The sequence below is a fragment of the Chelonia mydas genome, chromosome 9 (assembly GCF_015237465.2).
Source record: "Chelonia mydas isolate rCheMyd1 chromosome 9, rCheMyd1.pri.v2, whole genome shotgun sequence".
NCBI classification, from domain to species: domain Eukaryota; kingdom Metazoa; phylum Chordata; order Testudines; family Cheloniidae; genus Chelonia; species Chelonia mydas.
In genome coordinates, this window is record NC_057855.1 from 41830666 (window position 1) to 41850632 (window position 19967).

Below are 19967 nucleotides of genomic sequence, written 5' to 3' on the forward strand. Positions count from 1 at the left end.
GTCTCTTGCTTTTGTGATCATCCTTTGTGTGCTTCCCTTATTGATATAATGTGCAAGATGGGAGCTCAGATGTGTGTATTACACCTAGTTTGGAATACAGTTCCTTTAAAAAAATTAATTTGACTTCATTGTTAGACAAACATAGGCACTTCTTTCCCACCTGTGACCAAGCGTCATTCATATTGTATTTGTATTTCTATATTCAATTCTGCAGTTATTACATTTATCATATTTTTGAGGCATACATTGTCATTAAAAAGGTGATAATTAAAGAATCATAACTGAGAAAATTACTTTTCAAAAGCTAAATTCTACTTTTAGATATACATGTTCACCCCCCTCTCTTTTCAGTTAAGTCAACATACATGTACACTTGTATTGGATGGCAGGATTTGGCCTTAAAGTTTCTGTTTCTAAATCCGTATTTTGGCAGCACATGTCAAATTCTCTGGTTGTAATTATATATTCTTCAGTAATACTTACCTCTTGCTTGTATAAGAGATGTGTTTATCATGTCCGTTAGAAAAATGAATTGTCTGTTTAGTGAGATTTCAGTCTTTATTTGGGAAGATATAAAAATATCTAATAGTGGGCTTCCGAACATGGATTTTGTAGTATGTCAACCAACAAAAGGAGGATTATTTTTTCTGAGTCTTGTGTGTTTGGTCTTCTCTTGCTGGTGGGGAAGGGATGTGAGTTGAATAAACAATGGAGGCTATTGCAGTCAATTGATTGGCATAGCCTCTATAGAATGATTCTAGTCCAACTCTGTAGCTTGGTATTGGAAGGATCATCTAGCCCAGGGGTGGCCAAACTGTTGCTCATGAGCCACATGTGGCTCTTTTACTATTAAAGTGCAGCTCACAAGTCTCCTATGCTGCCCCCACTTCACCAGACTGGAGGGGGGAACTCAGGACCTCTGCCTTGCAGTAGGGTGGTGGGGTAGGGGCTTCTTCCCAGTGAGGAGGGAGGTCTAGGGGCTTCAGCTCGGCTCTCAAACTTCTGAAGATCGTTGTATGTGGCTTGGAGGGCCAGTGAGTTTGGCCACCCCTGATGTAGCCTATTTTTATGGAGCAAGAGTTTGGGAGAAGATTGCAAGTTCAGATATAAGTCTACATTTCAGAATTAGTTCATTCTCCAGCTCTTTAATGAACATGGGGAAAGATTTTTGGTGAGAAATGTTGCATCTTTAATTGTCATATGGGTTATTTGTTACTTTCAAGAATATTTACAAGGATTAAATAATGTTAGTATGTACAAAAAATGCTTCTACTATTTGACATGTCTGTTTACTCTGGTAGTTTCACTTTGGAACTGAATTACGCTAAATCGAATTAAGGACACTTGAATTCTGAGTGATGGTGTTCACATAGGAGTTTAATGCAGCTTAACTAACTTATTTAAAATTCACACTTTTACTTAATTCACTTTAATTTTCATCGATGTTCCCATATAGACAAGACCTAATAAAGCTGAGAAATTCTGCCTTTTGATCCAAACTGTAGAAATAGATACTATGTAATTCAGCTGAAGACAACTTTGAAGGAATTTTTTACTTAATATGAAGCCTGAAAATAAAAGGAATAAGTTACATTCAGGGGTTAGCTAGGAAGTTATAGATGGGTGAAGAGAGAGGTGATAAAAATACAGTGACTTTCACCTTTAATTAATTTAATTAATCCTGTAGTAATTCATTAACAAAAGTTTTTGACATCTAATAGCTAGCTGGATTGTGTGAAATGGATTGTTTCAGTTCGGTACCTAGCAGAAAGGTATTCAATTTGCAAAAACAACCATCACCATCTCTACCTATTTTGGCAATATCAGAAGTGTTGAAAACATAGAACATCTTATAGTTTCTTTTACACTAATTATGTCCAAAAGCACACTTCGACTTTATGACCTTGGCTGTAGGCTTCTACCACTGTCTCCAAATATAATTATGTATAAGTCCTTCTAAATTTAAAATTTCTGCCATATAATTATTGTTGGAAATACAAACTAAAATTAAATAAATGCTTGGCAGAGAGTTATGATTTTTTGCTGACTTGCCTCCATATATAGAAGAACTTTTTTCAGCATTGGAAACAACATACAGTTCAACAGAAAAATAAATTGGACTTCATAAGCAATTTTAAAGTTTACCAAAGGCAGGTTTTTTGAGAGTACAGTATGTGTATAAATCTGATTTTTAGTACCTGTCAATCTGCCTCCTGGTGTTGTAGAAAATGTTACTATTGCATTGCTGTAGAATAGTGTAGTACAGCATATAAAAAAGTAAATACTTTAAAATGCCACAACTTTACAATTTATTATTATTGTTGTTGTTGTTGTTTTAAAAGCTGGTGTCTCAGGTAATTCTGCTTAAAGGATTTGAAGAAAGAAATGTGGCCCTAAGAAAACTAAGGGATTGGCAAGACAGAGTTGCTGAAGTCCTTTATGATGCCTGATGTGCGTATATATAAGTAATCAGTTGAAAGGCAATTTTTTTACATTATCTGTTGATGTCAGTCTTTCCTTCAATGTACCATTCTACATAGAATGGAATGTTCTTTAAGATACAAGGTGTGCAGTTATTTTGCAGTAAATACTTGGGTACGGTGAACTTTTTGGGAACTCTCGGGTGATCTGACATGAAGTTGGAGTTCTCAACTTTTGGATTGTGACACTTCTTCTAAGATCCACTCTTTTGGTCTTTCCTGATTGTTTCTGTCTTCATCAGAGACAAAGCAGCATCTGTTACAGTGACGGTAGTTCATAGCAAGAAAGTCTATTGGTCTCAGAAGAGAAAAGAGTGGTGTAAGGGTAGAACAGAGTTAGAATTACTGATGCGTATACAGCCCACCATAGTGATCTCTACCTTTGCTATGCCCTTCCTACTTCCATTTCACTTACCCTGAGAATTTACAATAGAATCAAATAATATTTTCTCTCCCCTTCCACCATAGAGTTGTGAGATTCATTTCAATTCTGACTCTGATGATATTCACTATTCTAGAAGGTAAGATAATGTAACTTGTGAAACTCTCTCTTCTGAATCCCAGTGGAGGAACTGTAATCTTTCCTGAGCAGTGACATGTTGGTGACTAGGTGGTTGGTGTGGATCCACACTTCATCCAATATGGCAATTTAACAAACTCTGCCTACTAAATTGTAATACAACCATTTCTCAACTGGACTGGAGCCATAGTGCTCAGAGGAATATGAGAGGGAGCTTTCTCCAGTAAAAGACTCTGAGGAAGAGACTCAGTCTCCTGCAGATTTTGTCAGAAGAAAAGGAAATTTTTCTTTTGTGGTTTTAGTAGAATATCTGGCATTCCAGAAAATTTACGCTAAAAGTTAGCTATCAGTCCATTTCAAGAGTCCATTTCAAGTCTTTGTAGTGGTCCCATCAGTGAATAATCTGAGTGACTTCCAGATTGATTGGCGTGACAAGGTCCATAGTGGACTTTGTGAAGTCTTCAGTTTTTTTCCTGCCCCCGGTTACAGGAAGCTCTGCTTTGAGAAGGATATTTGGGGGGGGGGGGGGGGGGGGGGGGGGGAAGCAGATGGTGATTGATTAAGCTGCTTTTTTTTTTTTTTTTTTTTTTTTTTTTACCATGACCAGAACATTTACTACAAAAGGTAGATCTTGCAGAATGACCTTAAAGGTGGTCTGATTCTAGATTAGTCTATTATGTTCTGAAAGCTTGTTCCACAGCTGGATCCCCTTGCCCCAACATGTCTCATCTGGCCTATATGACCTGTACTGCCCCAGAGGAGCACAATTGTCTTGGCAGTTTAGAGCTGGCAATGTAGTTTCTTATGTACCTGGTACTTAATCCATTTATGACTGTCAGAGTTTGGCTGGCCTTTTAAGGGTAATTGGATTCAGCCACACATTTGATGAATTAGCTTTTGCCCCCCCCCCCCCCCCCCCCCCCCCCCCCCCCCGCCCCATCCTGATAAGCTGGGAGATTTCTTTAAAAGGCCAGTGAGAGACAGGCAGAGAGCTGGAGCAAAGACAAGATCTTGTGGGGAAAAAGGGTGTTGAGACCAGTTGGAAACTAGTGTAAAGCTCCTGCAGGGACCCTGAGAAAGCAGGGGAACAGCAGAGGGGATTTTCTTGCTGGCCTCTCAGTCAGAGAGAGAGTTGGACAAGATGGGCAGATGCCTGTGGAAGTATTCCAGCTAGGAGAGGCCTAGGAACAGCTGCTTGAATTATTTTGAACTCTTGAAAGCCTTTTGTGAGTTTTTGAATTGAAGAGAGGAAAACGAGGCAGGGTACCCGGACCGAGGCAATTGGAACATGTTGCAATGACTTTCAAGAGAAGGATTTGACAGTGGAAGCAGACTGGGGGCCAGCTGAGGGACTAGAATATAGAGTACATTCTGTACAAGTTGGCGTTTTTGCATTGTTTTGTTTTCATATCACCTTTAGATACAGAAAATTGCAGTAATCTAGTCTGCAGGTGACAAATATATGGATCACGGGGTCCAGGTCCGAATAGGGAAAAAAAGAGCAAAGTTTCTTAGCAAAATGGAGGTGAAAGAAGGCATTGTTTTTGGTCATTGGCACACTAGCTGATAAGTAGGCTTTGGCAGGATTTGAGTTTAATCAGTAACTGCCTGTAAACATAGATTTCAGCTGACACACTGAAATCTTCAGGAAAAAAAATCATTTGGTAATAGTTGTCCTTCCTGCAGGGATGAGGTGTCACTGGCTCTGTAGAGAGCCCTTTCCAGCCCCACTGTCGCAGACCCCACTCTGTCACTCACCAGCGAGGGGTGCCAGAGATCTCTGCTTTGTCCCATGATGTCTGCAACCTTTCTCACACGTTTCACCTGCAGGGATTGGGCATCATTGGCCCTGCAGCTATGTAAGTAGCCCTCTGCAGCTTTGCTGTCATGGCGCCACTCTCTCTCTCTCAATCATTAGCCAGAAGTGTGGGAGCCATCCCTCGGCAGGAACCGTTCAGCAGTGGGATGCCCCCCCGTCACGCCCCCAATCAGGGGTTCATCCTCCGTGTTGTCTTGGGTCCCTCAGCTGTACAGGGAGCCTCCCGCAGTCAACACTGCATCCACCCTAACCCAAACCTTACCCATCAAAATTGTTAAAAAATAAAATCTTAAAAATAAAAATAGATTAAAATAATCTGAATTAGAAAAAAAAAATTGAATTCTTACCCTGCTAATTGTCTTGGGGTCTAGGCTCAGTGATGAGGCAAGCCAGGCACAGAGCTTTAATGGAAGAAGTGGGGTAGCCTCCTGGCTGGTTGTTTGGTGTGTGTTCTTCCATCTGACCAGTATCACTTCAGTCTTGTTTGGATTCAACTTGAAGCAGCTGCTTTTCATCCAGGAGCTGATTTCTTGTAAGTATATTAACTCTTTAATGGCATTAGTTACATCTTTGGAAAATGAGATACAGAACCAAGTGTCATAGGCATATTGTTGGCAGTGGCTCTTGTGAGTACATACTCTCTCATTAAGTGGGCTTGTGTCGATGCTGATGAATAGGGAGACATAAAGTTGTATCTTTTAGGACCTTATCTGTAAGAAGTCTCAGGGCAGAGGAACAGTTACCCCTTACCTGTGTCTGAGCTCTGCTGATCTGACCAGAAAGTTGATCTTATCATGTCTTCTCACCTGTTGGGAAATTTTCCTCCCGCCTCCTTCATCGTTCTTGCATCCTTTCTCTAGGATTGGCTGAGGAATTGGTATTTCTATTTGAGGAGGGCAAGCGAGATGGATAACTCCATTTTTTAATATAATGGATCCGCTAGTAACTAGTTTATGGAATATGCGGGATACTATGTTTTTGGATCTATGGCGGGAGGCAAAAATACAAGATTTGCTGAAAAGCAAAGCTGCTACCTGAGATATGTTGCCAACGGTAGATTCAACAAGTAATGCTTGTACAGCTGCTCCTAATTTTGGATAAGGAACTCTGCTTAAAAACAAACCAAAATTTAATTGACCAATTTGCCATTTCTGTTCTCTTCACTGAGCAAGGGCCACGACAAAGTAGATAGAAGGATTTCATGATATTGACAGGGCCATGACTCCAAGTCTGAAAATAGAAACTTGTACGTTAACTGCTGTCTCTTGCTTCCTACATTAATCAGTATATAACTTCCAATGAGACGTTTCTTTCAGAGGAAATATGTGGAAATATGTCATCCTTAAATTATGTACCTAGCTCAATCAGTTTGTGAGTTTCATTTTACAAGTGTCAACTACATCTTGGGTTGATGAGAACAAGTTAATTTCAGAATGGCTATTTTAATTTTTACATTGTTTTCACATGTCTGTGTATGCCACTGTAGCATAGACATACCTTGGGACGAGGTTTTCTTGCAAAAGCAGAAAAGTAGTCAGAACAGGAGACCTTAAACTATGCTTTAACATATCAGCTGTAACATATCTGCTGTCTCAGCTAGTCTTAGTTCAGTGTTAGTCATGTAGTAGCAGCATCTTCAGCTCTATAGTGTTAAGTTTTTTCATGACTGGTTTGCCACAGAGTTGTCTCACTTATATTGTTGACACTAAGCCCTGGTCTATACTACAAACTTATGTTGGTATAACTGTGTCACTCAGGGGTGTGGAAAACCCACACCTCTGAGCATCAGTGTAGACAGCACTGTGTTGATGGGAGGGCTTTTCCTATCGACATAGCTACTACCTCTCAGGGAGGTGGAGTACCTAAGCCGACAGGAGAAGGTCTCCTGTTGGTGTAGGTAGCGTCTTCACTAAGTGCTACAGCGACATAGTTGCACTGTTGTAAGTGTAGAAAAGCCCTGTCATAAATATAAAGGGAAGGGTAGGGAAGGGTAAACACCTTTAAAATCCCTCCTGGCCAGAGGAAAAACCCTTTCACCTGTAAAGGGTTAAGAAGCTAGGATAACCTCGCTGGCACTTGACCAAAATGACCAATGAGGAGACAAGATACTTTCAAAAGCTGGGGGGAGGGAGAAACAAAGCCTCTCTCTCTGTCTGTGTGATGCTTTTGCTGGGGACAGAACAGGAATGGAGTCTTAGAACTTAGTAGGTAATCTAGCTAGATATGCATTAGATTCTGATTTCTTTAAATGGCTGAGAAAATAAGCTGTGCTGAATGGAATGTAGATTCCTGTTTTTGTGTCTTTTTGTAACTTAAGGTTTTGCCTAGAGGGATTCTCTGTGTTTTGAATCTGATTACCCTGTAAGGTATTTACCGTCCTGATTTTACAGAGGTGATTCTTTTTACTTTTTCTTCTATTAAAATTCTTCTTTTAAGAATCTGAATGCTTTTTCATTGTTGTTAAGATCCAAGGGTTTTGGGTCTGTGTTCACCTATGCAAACTGGTGCGGATTTTTATCAAACCTTCCCCAGGAAAGGGGATGTAAGGGTTGGGAGGATTTTGGAGGGAAAGACGTTTCCAAACAGGCTCTTTCCCAATTATATACTTGTTAGACGTTTGGTGGTGGCAGCAATAAAGTCCAAGGGCAAAAGGTAAAATAGTTTGTACCTTGGGGAAGTTTTAACCTAAGCTGGTAAAAGTAAGCTTAGGAGGTTTTCATGCAGGTCCCCACATCTGTACCCTAGAGTTCAGAGTGGGGAAGGAACCTTGACACCCTTATTATGCAATATTTTTTCTTTTAGACTGTTTTTATAGTTGCGAACTTGCAAAGACTAAGCACTCCAGAGTGTTGGTTTTCAGGCTTCATGCAGCTTCATGCCTTAATCTGGTTTGTCCTTTGAAATGACCCTACTTTCTCTCAAATACTAGTAATGATCCTGTCATTTTTCAGATGAGCTGTGCGGAGAACTATATTGCAATGAACTTAAGAAAATTTAGGTTGAATATTGGGAAAAATTCCTTTACTGTGAGAGCTACAGGCTGTCAAATAGTCTCCCTGAAGCATTGGTTCTCGACCTATTTACCATTGTTGGCCGCATATGCAGCTCTGTATGTTTCGTGGGTTGCATCCACACAATATATACTACCTGTATGGCCATGAGGATGTCACATGGGCTGCAGCTGTGTGCTGATATGGCTGCGCGTTGAGAACCCCTGCCCTGAAGGAAGTGGTGGACAACTAGAATGGACAAAGCACTAGAAAATACTATGTATAGAGTTTCTCGGTTTAGGATTTAACCAATAAACAACCACAAAGTCAGTTTTCACGGTTACATTTTTTTAAAATAAGTATTTTAGCTATTTTGAAATTTCCTTTTTTTAACTTTGGCTATGGTATTATGTCTCCATATTTGTTGTAAAATTAAATACACTTAAAGACAGGAACTGAAAATGTTCTGTTGCGTGTAGCTTTTCCTGTGTTGGTGAAAGAGCAGTCTTTGAAATTAAAATTATATCTGAAAGGAAAATGTTGATTGAAATGCTGTGGAATTCTTAAAAAGAAAATTAACCAATAATACCCAGAATATGCATCTTGAAAATGTGCATAAAATAAACACACAATTCCAGGAAAAGAATAGCAAAAAATGGAACCCCTAACTGTAGGTAGATACCTGTATGCGGCAATGGGATGGGCTAAGTGGTCTAATACATTTTTTCCATTTCTAATGTCACTGATTTTGTGACTCCCGTCTTAAGGGAATTGTGAAGGTTTCTAGGACTAGCCTTTGGTTACTGTAGCCAAAAGAAGCTGCTCTTACCTGGTTTATAAGCTCCCAAACATCATAAAAAACAGAACACATTTGAGGAAGGTTTTAGCCTTAATACTTTTTCTTAGATTGGGACCTTTGATTCTGAAAGCTTTCTCCTGATACATTTTCTAAATAAACGATCTTCAAAGTTATAAATTGCCTGCAAAGGCTAATTTCCAGTTTCTTTTACTGTGACTTGCATTATAGTATTAAAGGTTTGAAGTAAACTTTTCAAAATGCACGATGTATTGTAGGTGTTGGTCATCTTTCATGTTAAGATTTTTTAATTGCCTGTTTGCTTTTCATATTTACAAGGGAATGGGTGAGGCCTTTATGTGCCTGTCTGTGTACCATATGTAGTACGGCATAAAGGTTTTTGGGCAAATGAATGGGTGGAGTGACTTTAAACTGCATATCAGGAAGAGAAGCTAAGTCATAAATCTGTGATATTTTCCTTGAATATTTACAAAGATTTGGGATTTGGGTTTTAAATATTAAGAATAATAGTGGCATTCGAGTATGAAATTCATCCATAAAATCCCTCAAAAGTTGTGATCTGTCTTTTTACTGATCTAAGTGTCTATGAAAATGTGCTCGTGTGTGTATTCAGTTGCCATGGGCAAAATGTGGGTTATATTTGTTAGGTAGGGGAACCTCTGACACTGAGCTAATGAAGCCTAATAAAAATCTGTGAATTTTCTGCGTCATAGTATAGGTGATCTTGTTCCTCATCTGTCAAACAAGTAGAATCTTAGTCTTTGGTGACTGGAGAGAGGAGTGTGGCTAGTGGGAAGTGTAGGTATGGTTGTGAGCTGCATTGCTAATCTGATTTTTCAGTCTTGTGTTGAATTTACTAAGTTTTTTTTCAGACTCACTGTAGTAAATGTGAAATATGTTTGTAAATAATGCAAGTACGTGATTAGTGGTTGTCAAACATCTGAGTATGAATTCATCTCGCTCAACGTGCCTAAAACAGATGGAAGAGGTAGGAAACCATAGACTAGATTAAAGTAATGAAAGCAGATTGTTCTAAAATGAAATGTAAAAATTATCAAGCAAGTTAGTATGAGAAAAAGGATTTGTGTCCATCTCAATAAGTGCAGAAAACACTTGATTTGGTTCTGAGAGATCAAATATGCCATTGAACAAAACTTTCACTGTAAAAGTAGAATAGAAGAACATTGGTGAATTTGATCCTGTGAGACGTTTCCAGTGATTAGCACCAAAATGTACTTGTGATTGTACTCTTCAACATGAATTTCATGCAGGAGCAATCTCTGTTATCCCAAAACCGGCAAAAATAAGTTGTGATTGTTGTTCAATCAGCTGAAAAGCAAAGACTGAAATTTGACAAAATTACATTATCTTAAATGTAGCACAAGATGAGCACTTTAAGGAAATGGTTCACTGCTAGAATATTGTGCAAGTAATAATCATGGAAGGTGCAAAATTGAATTGAGAATTTAATTAATTTTTAAAAGACCTGCGCTCTGGTCCATCCAGCTCAGAATCAGTGTTTTAGCCCATTCTTATTGTTTTGTTTGAAACGTCTTTCTAGCGTAGGTGTTTATAAATAAATAAATAAATAAAAGTATAAATATTGATAAGTGTATTGGTATTTGAGAGAGAATATGAAAAAAGATAGGTCTAAGTAATTAGTAGACTGGAGTGACTGAAGTATTTGGGATTTACATATAGCGCAGCAAGCTAATTATTTTGACAATGCACATTTGTGTTTGAGGAATTAATATACTTATTAACTGAATTATATCGTATATATTGTTTCATTTAAAAATCTAAAACTTTTGTTGTTTTTTTAACTAAAAAGCATGCTTTCTAATTGAAGAAAATCATGAAAGATTGTGTTGGAATCAATAATTTTTCAGAACATATTTGAGCTATGGAAGGTTAGCAGATTATTCGTATGGCTTATTTGGTTGGTTGTTCAGTATTGCAATAGTCAATATGTGGAACTAACACTGACTATCACCTGAGTTACATAATGGTCTTTCTGCTTCCTTGTTGATGAGCTAACCTTTATAAACTACATCAGCTTTCACCGACTCTTAATTAAATTTCTGCTGTGGACCAGAAACTGGCTGGATGTGAACATTGTTACAAACAAAACTTAGGTCATAATATGTTAACAGCAAATAATAAAACAAGTCTGAGCAGTCAAATCAAAACTCAGTTACTAATTTGACTTTCTGTTCGCAAACAGGGTTTATGTTTGCAATCTAATAGTAGCAGATTCCTGAAAGCCATCACTTGCCTTTGTATCCCCTACCTCCCTGTAAGTCTTCTGTTACCCTGGACACTCTCCTTAGTTATTAAAACATTATGATCGCTTCGAACCCATCTCTTCAGCTCCACTTCACGTTCTGACCAGTACAATGGCTTTCTTAGGCTTGGTCTACACTACAGAGTTAGGTCAAAGTAGGGCAGCTGTCTACACTACAGTCTTGCTCCCGCTGATGTAAGTGCCGTACTACACTGACATCATAACTCCATCTCCATGAGAGGCATAGGGCTTATGTTGGTGTAGTTAGGGTGATGCAGTATCCCTATAGACACTGCCTTACTTACATTGGCTATTGGCTAAAATTCTTGTCAATTTCACGACTCCCTGGTGGAGCCATGAAATTGACAAGAAAGGCTGGTAGGTTTCCTACTGTGAACCCTGTGTCTGGCTCACAGCTAGCGCTGTCACCCCTGGGGTGAGTGGGAGGCTCCTGCAAGAGCCCGGCTGCCCTCGGGCTCTTGGCTACCTGCTCCCAGAAGGCTGCTGTCTGGGCTGCCCTCTCCTTGCTGGGAACCCTGCTGCCCCACGGGCTCCCAGCTCCCAGCAGGCTGCTGCCTGGGCTCCCCTCTCCAAGCCTGGTTGCTGGCATTGAGAGCCCCAGCTCCCCACGGACCTCCCCTGAACAGAGACAATAGCAGTGTGAAAATGAAAAGAATGTCAATTTCTCTGCTGGTAGGCTCTGTGCTGTGAAATTGAGCCTGCGTGGGGCTCACAGCTGGGGCTGTCACCCTGGGGCGGATGGGGGGCTCCAGTTGTGAGCCCTGCGTGGCTATCAGTGCCCCACACTGAGCTGTCAATGCCCCACTTCAGTTGTTGCAAGCGCTCCTGGTGAGGACACACTGCACTGTCAGAAGGAGGATAGTGTGGACACCAACAGCCGATGGAATTACTGTAGTGTCTGTAGGTCGACCTAAATTAAGTCAACCTAATTTTGTTGTGTAGAAAAACCCTTAATAGCTGTCGCTTACCATTTTTCATTTACAGTTCTGTTCTTTGATTAGAAAAGAGGATTTTTTTAAAATTTACCACCTTTCAATTGGTAACACTGCAAATAATTCATTGCTGCATGAAGCAAAGTGGTAAACAATAGTATTTGGAACAGTTTTAAAAAAAAGTCCTGATTGAGGCGTTTGGGTTCTACTGCACAATAAATAATTGATATTAGTGTTCCTACTTTACAAGCAGTATGCTAATATTATGCATTGGATGGAGTACAATAATCTTGATGAGGAAAGTAGGCACTTCCAGCCCTAACAGCCACTGTACGTGCCTTTCTTGACTGATATAGATTAAAAGATTTTTAGTGACTTATAAGAAGTATCATTTATAAGCTGTATACAGTTAATTCATGCCGAGCCTTATAGTTGAGTATTTTCTGATTTTAATGTTGTTTACTTTTACATGCTAATGTTTCTGGTCGTATTCTGCATGGATTGGCTCTATGTCTGATGCTGTTCAATATTTTTATCTGTAATCTGGAAGTAAATATAAAATCACTGCTGATAAAATTTTTGGATGCCAAAGATTGGCATAATGACAAATGATAAGGATAGGGCAGTTTCATACACAGTGATCTGGATTGCTTCTTAACTGGGCTCATTCAAAAATGCATTTTAATGTAGCTAAATGCAAGATTGTACATCTGGGAAAAAAGAACGTAGTCCTTAATTACAGAATTGGAGACTATATCCTGGATAGCAGAGAGAAAAGGTGAGTGAGGTAGTATTATTGGTTAACTTCTGTTTGTGAGAGACAAGCTGTTGAGCTTACACAGAGCTCTTCAGGTCAGTAATTCTGAAAAAGATTTATGGGGTCATAGTAACTTAACATGAACGCTCAGTGTGATGCTGTGGCAAAAAGGGTCAATACAATATTTGGATGTATAGACGGGGCAATAGAGGCTGGGAAAGGAGGTGATTTTATCTACATAAGGCATTGGCAAGACACATTCTGAAATACTGTGTATAGTCTGGTGACAATATTTAAAGACTTGAAAGACTGGAGAGGGTACAGAGAAAAGCCACAAAAATTATTTGAGGTTTAGAAAAAATGCCCTTGGCATGGTCTAGACTAGAGGTGGGTAAACTATGGCCCGCGGGCCCCTCCTGCCCAGCCCCTGAGCTCCTGGCCCGGGAGGTTCACCCCCTGCCCCTCCCGCTCTGTCCCCCCTCCCTCGCAGCCTCAGCACACTGCTGGCGCAACAATGTGGGCAGCCTGGCAGTGCAGTTGCAGAGCTGCAGCCTGACTCAGTGCTCTGGGCGACGCGGCTGTAGCATTGCCAGCCACCAGTGCTCTAGGCAGTGTGGTAAGGGGGCAGGGAGCGGGGTGGTTGGATAGAGGGCAGAGTTGGATAGAGGGTGTCAGGGGGGGTTTGGATGGGGCGGCAGGGAGCAGTCAGGGGTGGGGGGTCCGGGGGAGTTCAGGGGACAGGGAGCAGGGGGTGGTGGATGGGGTAGGAGTCCCGGGAGAGCCGTCGGGGCGAGAAGCAGGGGGGTGGATAGGAGGCGGGGACTGGGCCACGCCTGGCTGTTTGGGGAGACACAGCCTCCCCTCACCGGCCCTCCATACAATTTTGGAAACCCAATGTGGCCCTCAGGCCAAAAAGTTTGCCCACCCCTGGTCTAGACACACAAGTTATACTGGCGTAGATAATATCTATTTGGTGTGTGTGTGTGACTTTCTTGTTACTGACATAGCAATGCTGGTAAAAGCCCTAATGTAGATGCAGTTATACCAATATAACTGTACTTATACTGCACACTATAGGAGTTTACAAATATAACTATATTGACAAAATCCTTGTGTTGTATTACAGTGAGAGCTTTAAAAGAGTTAAATGAATTTGGCGTGTCTAAAGATTGAGAGGTGACTTGGTAACTGTTTATAAGATGTTCCAGGGGAGAAAATACTGCATACCAAAGGGCTCTTTACTCTAGTGGAGAAAGATGTAACAAGAACCACTGGCTGCAAGTTAAAGCCAAAGTCAAATTAAACATCCAGCACAAATTTTTAATAGTGTAGGTGGTTAACTACTGAGATCACATACCAAACGATGTGGTTGATCCTCCATCTCTTGATATCTTCAGATCAAGGCTGGACGCCTTTCTGGTAGATATGGTTTAGTCAAACATAAGTTATTGGGCTCCATACAGGAGTAATTGGGTGAAATGCACATCTAGTCTTACACAGATCAGACTAGATGATCTAATGGTCCCTTCTGGCCATAAGGTCTATTACTCCTGGGGGAATTCTGTGCCACTGCACAATGCAGAATTTGTTCAGAAATTAGTGTTGTATGCAGAATTTCCTTTTTCCCGTCCAGAAATTGGCTGCAGAGCTGCTGGTTGCCACTAGGGGATGCTGGACCCAGCAGAGCCCAGATTGCAAACAGAAGACACTGCTGGGGGGAGGGAGATGGATGGGTTCCATTTCCCAGCATGCCTTGAAGAAAGAAGATGGTGTGCAGGAAACTCCTCACAAACATCAGGCTGGTTCTCCCTCTGGATTCCTTGGCTCTGTGGGGGAGAGGATGTGAGTGTCTGGGCTGGCAGGGGACCATAACTGGGCTCTTGGGGGAGTGAGTGTCTGGACTGGGGGGGGGGTGCCCCTGCAGCTGAGCTTTGGGGGAGAGGGGGTAGAGAAATAGGAACTGGTTTATTGTAGGGATTTCTTCAACTCTCTTCTTCCAGGGAAGTTTTTGTGTGTGTCTGTATTGTTACAGACATACTTGCTGACAGGTATTTTGAAATAAATTCCCAAAATAATTGAAACTGGTGTGATTAGATTATTTTATTTGCCAAAATAACACTCACAGAATTTTTAATTTTTTGGTGCAGAATTCCCCCAGGAGTAGGCTGTGGACATGAATTCTTATTTTGTGAAAAAAATTAAAAAACCTGTTTGTATAAAAGATTGATTCTGGGGATAAAGGAAAAGGCCCCCCAACCTTCTGTATTTCTGCAAAAATGTGTATGGGTAGTAGTAGCTGTAACATGCTGACTGTATTTCATAGTGCATATGCTATTCCGTTCTGACCAATATTTCTGACCTTCTTGTTGGCTGTGGATACATAGATAAAAAAGTGATACTTGACACTGGCGCCCGATGCAAGATTGTAAATCGTTTTTCTATTTTTAATATTGGCTTAACAATAAATCAGAATTAATATATACATATATAAAGTAATAGGTACTTTAAGTAAATCAATTTTATAGAGGATAGAAACTAATTTACATTACAATCCCATGTTGGTAATAAATTAATATCCCTTCTCTTAATTAATATCCCATAGTACAGATTTTAGTATGAGAATTTATCAGCCTATCACTGGCAGCAGATACAGCGTCTTATTGAAAAGTCCAAAAATTGTTGTGCATATGTATTTTATCCTTTTAGACTCATTATTGTCATCTTTTCTTGTGTTTAAGTAATCTGTATATTTTTAACATTGTTTCTAAATAATTGACTTGATATTTGTAGTTCTGCCTTATTTAAATTATGCTGATTTTGTTTAATTTTTAACAAGTTGCTACCTCTTATCTGCTCACACAATAGCGGAACGTTTTCTGTGCTTACTCATTAGGCGTTACGTCTTAACGTATCTGTGCAATTGTTATCAAAAGGTGCTTTTTCATTATGGCTACCAAGAGATAACTTATTTTTCTTGGCCTGCTTCCCTCATTAATTACATATTAAATGGAATATTACCATTTCACTTCAACCTCTTCACCTCTAAATGAGTCAACATAAATCTATTTGAGTATTTGACACTGTTTTGGTCTATGGTACATTTTTAAAAAGTGACAGACAAAAGACATTGTTAAATTAGAATCCCTACGATTGAAAGAATAAAGTTGTAGGTGGTATTAGAATTTTAGACTACTGTAGCTGATTACTTTCCAAATTTGTGAAAGTAGGAATTTTGTACAACTATATCTTACTTAATGTAATTGACTTGTAGAAGTCATGGGGAAATTCGACAAGTTTGAGAGAGCTTTTTTTCCCCTAGAGCATGGCAGTCCGGGGTTTCTGATCTGACACATAACCAAAAATGCAAGTGTGACATTCCCCAGAGTACAGTCTGGACAGTTGAACAGCTATGTCCCTTCAACCCTCCAACTTTCACACTGCTCAGCAGTGAGAGCAGCCGCTCCTGGCCTGTTCACACACGGCCTAGTCACACACAGCCTATCGCATGCAAAATCACTCACAGCTAAATGATATGAGTGTTTCTAGCCAGCCACTTCTAAATTGTATTGCAGATATAATTTCCAGCAAATTCCCAGTTCCAGTCTTGTCGCCAGAAATGTGCATCTTGTACTGCCCAATTCTTTCCTTCTGTGAGGTACAAGCTCTGTCATTTCATAAATAGAAAATGATATGCACAAACCCTGTTATCTCAAATGGAGGGTAGAGATACTTCAATCCAAACATGCATTGGTTTAGATAAAATAATAAAACAAATTTATTGACCACAGAAAGATAGTTTTTAAGTGATTATCAGTAATGAGGTATAAAAGTCAGAATTGGCTACAAAGAAATAAAAGGTAAAATGTAAACTAATACCTAACTGAACAAGCTAATTGAATTCAAACCAAAGGTTTTTCTCATCACATGCTTTTACTGGCTGAACTCCTTCAATCAGGACCATTCACTCAGTTTATCTTTCAAACATTGTTGATGCAGTGAATAAAAATGAGGGGTCTTATAGCATTTCTCTTCTTTGAGAATCCCCTCCAGCTTGAGTTCAGGTCGCAGCAAGTCTGTTTTGAGTGGGAACCCCAGCTGTTTTTGCCAATATGTAAATTTCTCATTTATACCTTTCTTCCTGCCAAAAATGTCCCCTTAATCAGGTGATAGACTATTTGATTATGCTGAAACCTGGCTGAGGTGCTGACTAGCCTTTTGTCTCTGAGGAACTGGTTTGGGCTACTTCCCCAGATTTAGAATATGCTTTAGTAACATCGTACGGTAGAATCTCGTAACTTTACATGTAAAGTATGCATGACAACATTGTTAGGACAATAATGATCAGTGAATTATGAGTTTTGAAATACCTCACAAATGGATACTTTGTACAGATTTTTTTCATAGTTTTGTAACAACGGTGAACATAAGGGTACAGTCTGTCACAGCAAGACAATTTTTTTTCTGCCTTCCTCTGTTCTCCAGTGTTCCTTGAACTTCATTCTAGTGTCAAGAGAGTTGTTGAGGTCCACACTAGTAAAGTTTGAGTGTCTGTAATCCAGCTTTCTAAGGAGTAATTTAATAGACGTCAGTAAGTGAAGATGTACTGTACTACTATTTGTACTTTGTTCTCAGAATGTTTTTCTTAGTAATTGTCATGTAATCAACTTATTTTTAATTTAGTCACTCCTTGCTTAAATAACTTCCCTTATTGGGTGATTACACTGTTTCAATGTAGCTCTTTCTAACCCGTATTTGAATTAGCCTGTAGGAAAGTGCATTTTCTGATACTTCAAATGAGAAGAAAAAAGGTTTAAAATTAGGGAATATAGTCCAAAGTAGAAGTCTTGTTCTTCGGTATATTAAATTGCTCACAAGGAAAAGAACTGCATGTCAGTGTTCTTGCATTTGTTCTAGTTTTTCTTCAGAAAGAGAAACAAGTGTCCCTGTAGATGGACTTTTTCAAGCATCTATTTTTTTTAAAAGCAGCAAGGCAATCTTAAACCTTTCAGAATGTAATTTATGTTAACCATAGTAGTTTAAAATTGGCTACTATTTAACCTGTATTCCATAAAGCTGTTACAACTATTTATGATTTAAAGCAGTGGTTCTCAAACTTATTTGATCAGGCCCCCCCTCTTTGTGTCTGTAGTTGTTTATGTACCCTGCTACTCAGCTCTAAAGGCAGAGTGTAGAGCAGCAGCACAGAAGTAAGGGTGGCAGTGTGAAAACTGACGTTCATCAATATCACTTTTCACAGCAGACTTAGGGCCCCACTGCAGCCTTTACTTTTGCACTGCTGCTGCCATCCCGGGGACTGACAGCCAGAGCCCTGCCACTTCCAGGTGAGGGACTGCAGGGGTAGGAGGAGAAGGAAAGGGGAAGGGAGCCTGGGTTGTCTCCCAGTGGAGGGGAGGGGGAGTTCGAGCCCGGGTGGTGGTGGGGATCCAGCTTTATCATGTCCAGTAGGAACTGCGCCAAAAACACCAATGCATTTCATATGTAGCCATTCTGTGGCAACCATTTATAGACATTACTTGTGTGTTAATTTCAAAGCAATGACTTAGAGCAGTGTTTCCCAAACTTCGGACACCACTTGTTCAGGGAAAGCCCCTGGTGGGCCGGGCTGGTTTGTTTACCTATTGCGTTCGCAGGTTCGGCCGATTGTGCCTCCCACTGGCCACGGTTTGCCGCTCCAGGCCAATGGGGGCTGCGGAAAGCGGTGCGGGCCGAGGGATGTACCGGCTGCCGCTTCCCGCAGCCCCCATTGGCATGGAGCGGCGAATCGTGACCAGTGGGAGCTGCAATCGGCCGAACCTGCAGACGCGGCAGGTAAACAAACCGGCCCGGCCCGCCAGCGGCTTTCCCTGAACAAGTGGCGTCCCAAGTTTGGGAAACACTGACTTAGAGAGAAAAGATACTATATCACATGCTTAGTGCGATGTTTAGCTTTTGGAGAATTGACTGTGCCCTGTTTTTGTTTTTGATATCTGCTTGTACTACACAAAAAAAGGTTACATTCTGTATTTTCCAAATTTGAACCCAATATCGATACTTTAAACATCTTGTTTTTCATTTGGCTGGGTCAAACTTTTCTCTTTCTACCAGATCCTGTTAGGTGAGTGCAGACAGTAAAGTGTGCTTATGATATTGTGGTAAGTGCTCAGTGGAAGGTTACTCGTGGCCTCAATTCACAAATGAATAAATATGTCTGGATTACTGAGAATGGGGGATGAAGGAAAGCAACATGCTAATTCAAAAGATAAAGCTGTCCAGGTGCTTATTAGGAGACTAACTTATTGGAAAAGGTCTGAAGGTAGTTTTTAAAGTGGCAAACAAAGCTGTTTAAGTAGTCTGCAAAAACAAACAAAAAAAAAAACCACAACCCAGATGCTGATACTGGGAAAATTGTTATAATTTGATATGGTTCAAGTGGCTGATTGTGGATGAATATCACATGGCAGTTCCTTTGGACTTTTCCTTTTTTATTAGACAGATGTGGTATATTGCAGTTTTTCCCAGCCTCACACGCACAGTGTTGTCGAATATTGTAGCTTGCCTTTTAGAGAACTTTCGCCAGGTTAGCAAGAGAGAGAGATCCTAAGTGCTTCATGTTACAGTTGAGGGCACCTGGGCTTGTATTTCTCCTCCGTGGTCCAGCAAGGACACCCACTTTCAGGCTTCCAGCTTCCTAGATGTTGCCTCTCTTAAGTGGAGACCCACATCTCACTTCCTTCTGACCAGGGTACGTCTAGGCTGAACAGTTTCTTGCCTTCACTGTTCATTTCCCAGTGAAGACAGTGCCTAAACATACCTGCTTGAGGTGAGGTTTTGTGGCCTGCAATTTTCAGAAGGTCAGACTAGATGATTGTAATGGTCCCTTCTGGCCTTAATATTTGAATCTTCAGAGACTGATAACACAGTGATTACTATAATTGGAAGCTACCACACTGGTCTTTCTAAGCAAGCTTATTTTATTTTTAAGGTAAAAAACATTACAGAGAAAACGTTAAAAACAATAAAAGAACCTGCATGCATGCTAATAAGCTTCCTAGGCATCAGCCCACCCTACGGGTTCTTTGTGGTTACAAGTTCATGAGAGCTTCAGCTCAGAACAGGTACACAGTCTTATGAAGCCTTAGTAGGCCAAGTACTTCCAATTCTCTAAGGATTGGGGCCCTCCGTGAACCAGAGGTCCTGTCCATTTGCTGGATCAGGAATAAGGCCCTGAGTCAGTTTAAACCCCAAGCTTTTATCCAAAAGTCTTTTCTTTGTCTGTTGGTCTCTGGAGAATGAAGTTTGAACTAGTATATGCATATCTCCCCAAAGGTGTGGCTTCAAAGGCTGATA

General features: G+C 40.3%; 1 protein-coding gene across 7 annotated transcripts in view; it reads left to right on the plus strand.

Annotated features, from left to right (window-relative positions):
* Positions 1-19967, plus strand: part of CAB39 (calcium binding protein 39) — a 67717-nt gene that overhangs the window by 11159 nt on the left and 36591 nt on the right. For 2 of the 7 annotated variants that reach the window (XM_043522750.1, XM_043522751.1), the window contains 3 exons: positions 2343-2451; positions 4687-4859; positions 5191-5351. The exons of 3 other annotated variants lie outside the window; for them this stretch is intronic. In XM_043522750.1, coding sequence (XP_043378685.1) covers positions 4858-4859; positions 5191-5351 — 163 coding nt within the window. In that variant the 5' untranslated portion in view covers positions 2343-2451; positions 4687-4857. Of the gene's footprint in view, positions 1-2342; positions 2452-2948; positions 3002-4686; positions 4860-5190; positions 5352-14253; positions 14463-19967 lie in introns of those variants that run through there. 2 more of the 7 variants (XM_043522749.1, XM_043522752.1) reach the window with 2 other exon arrangements.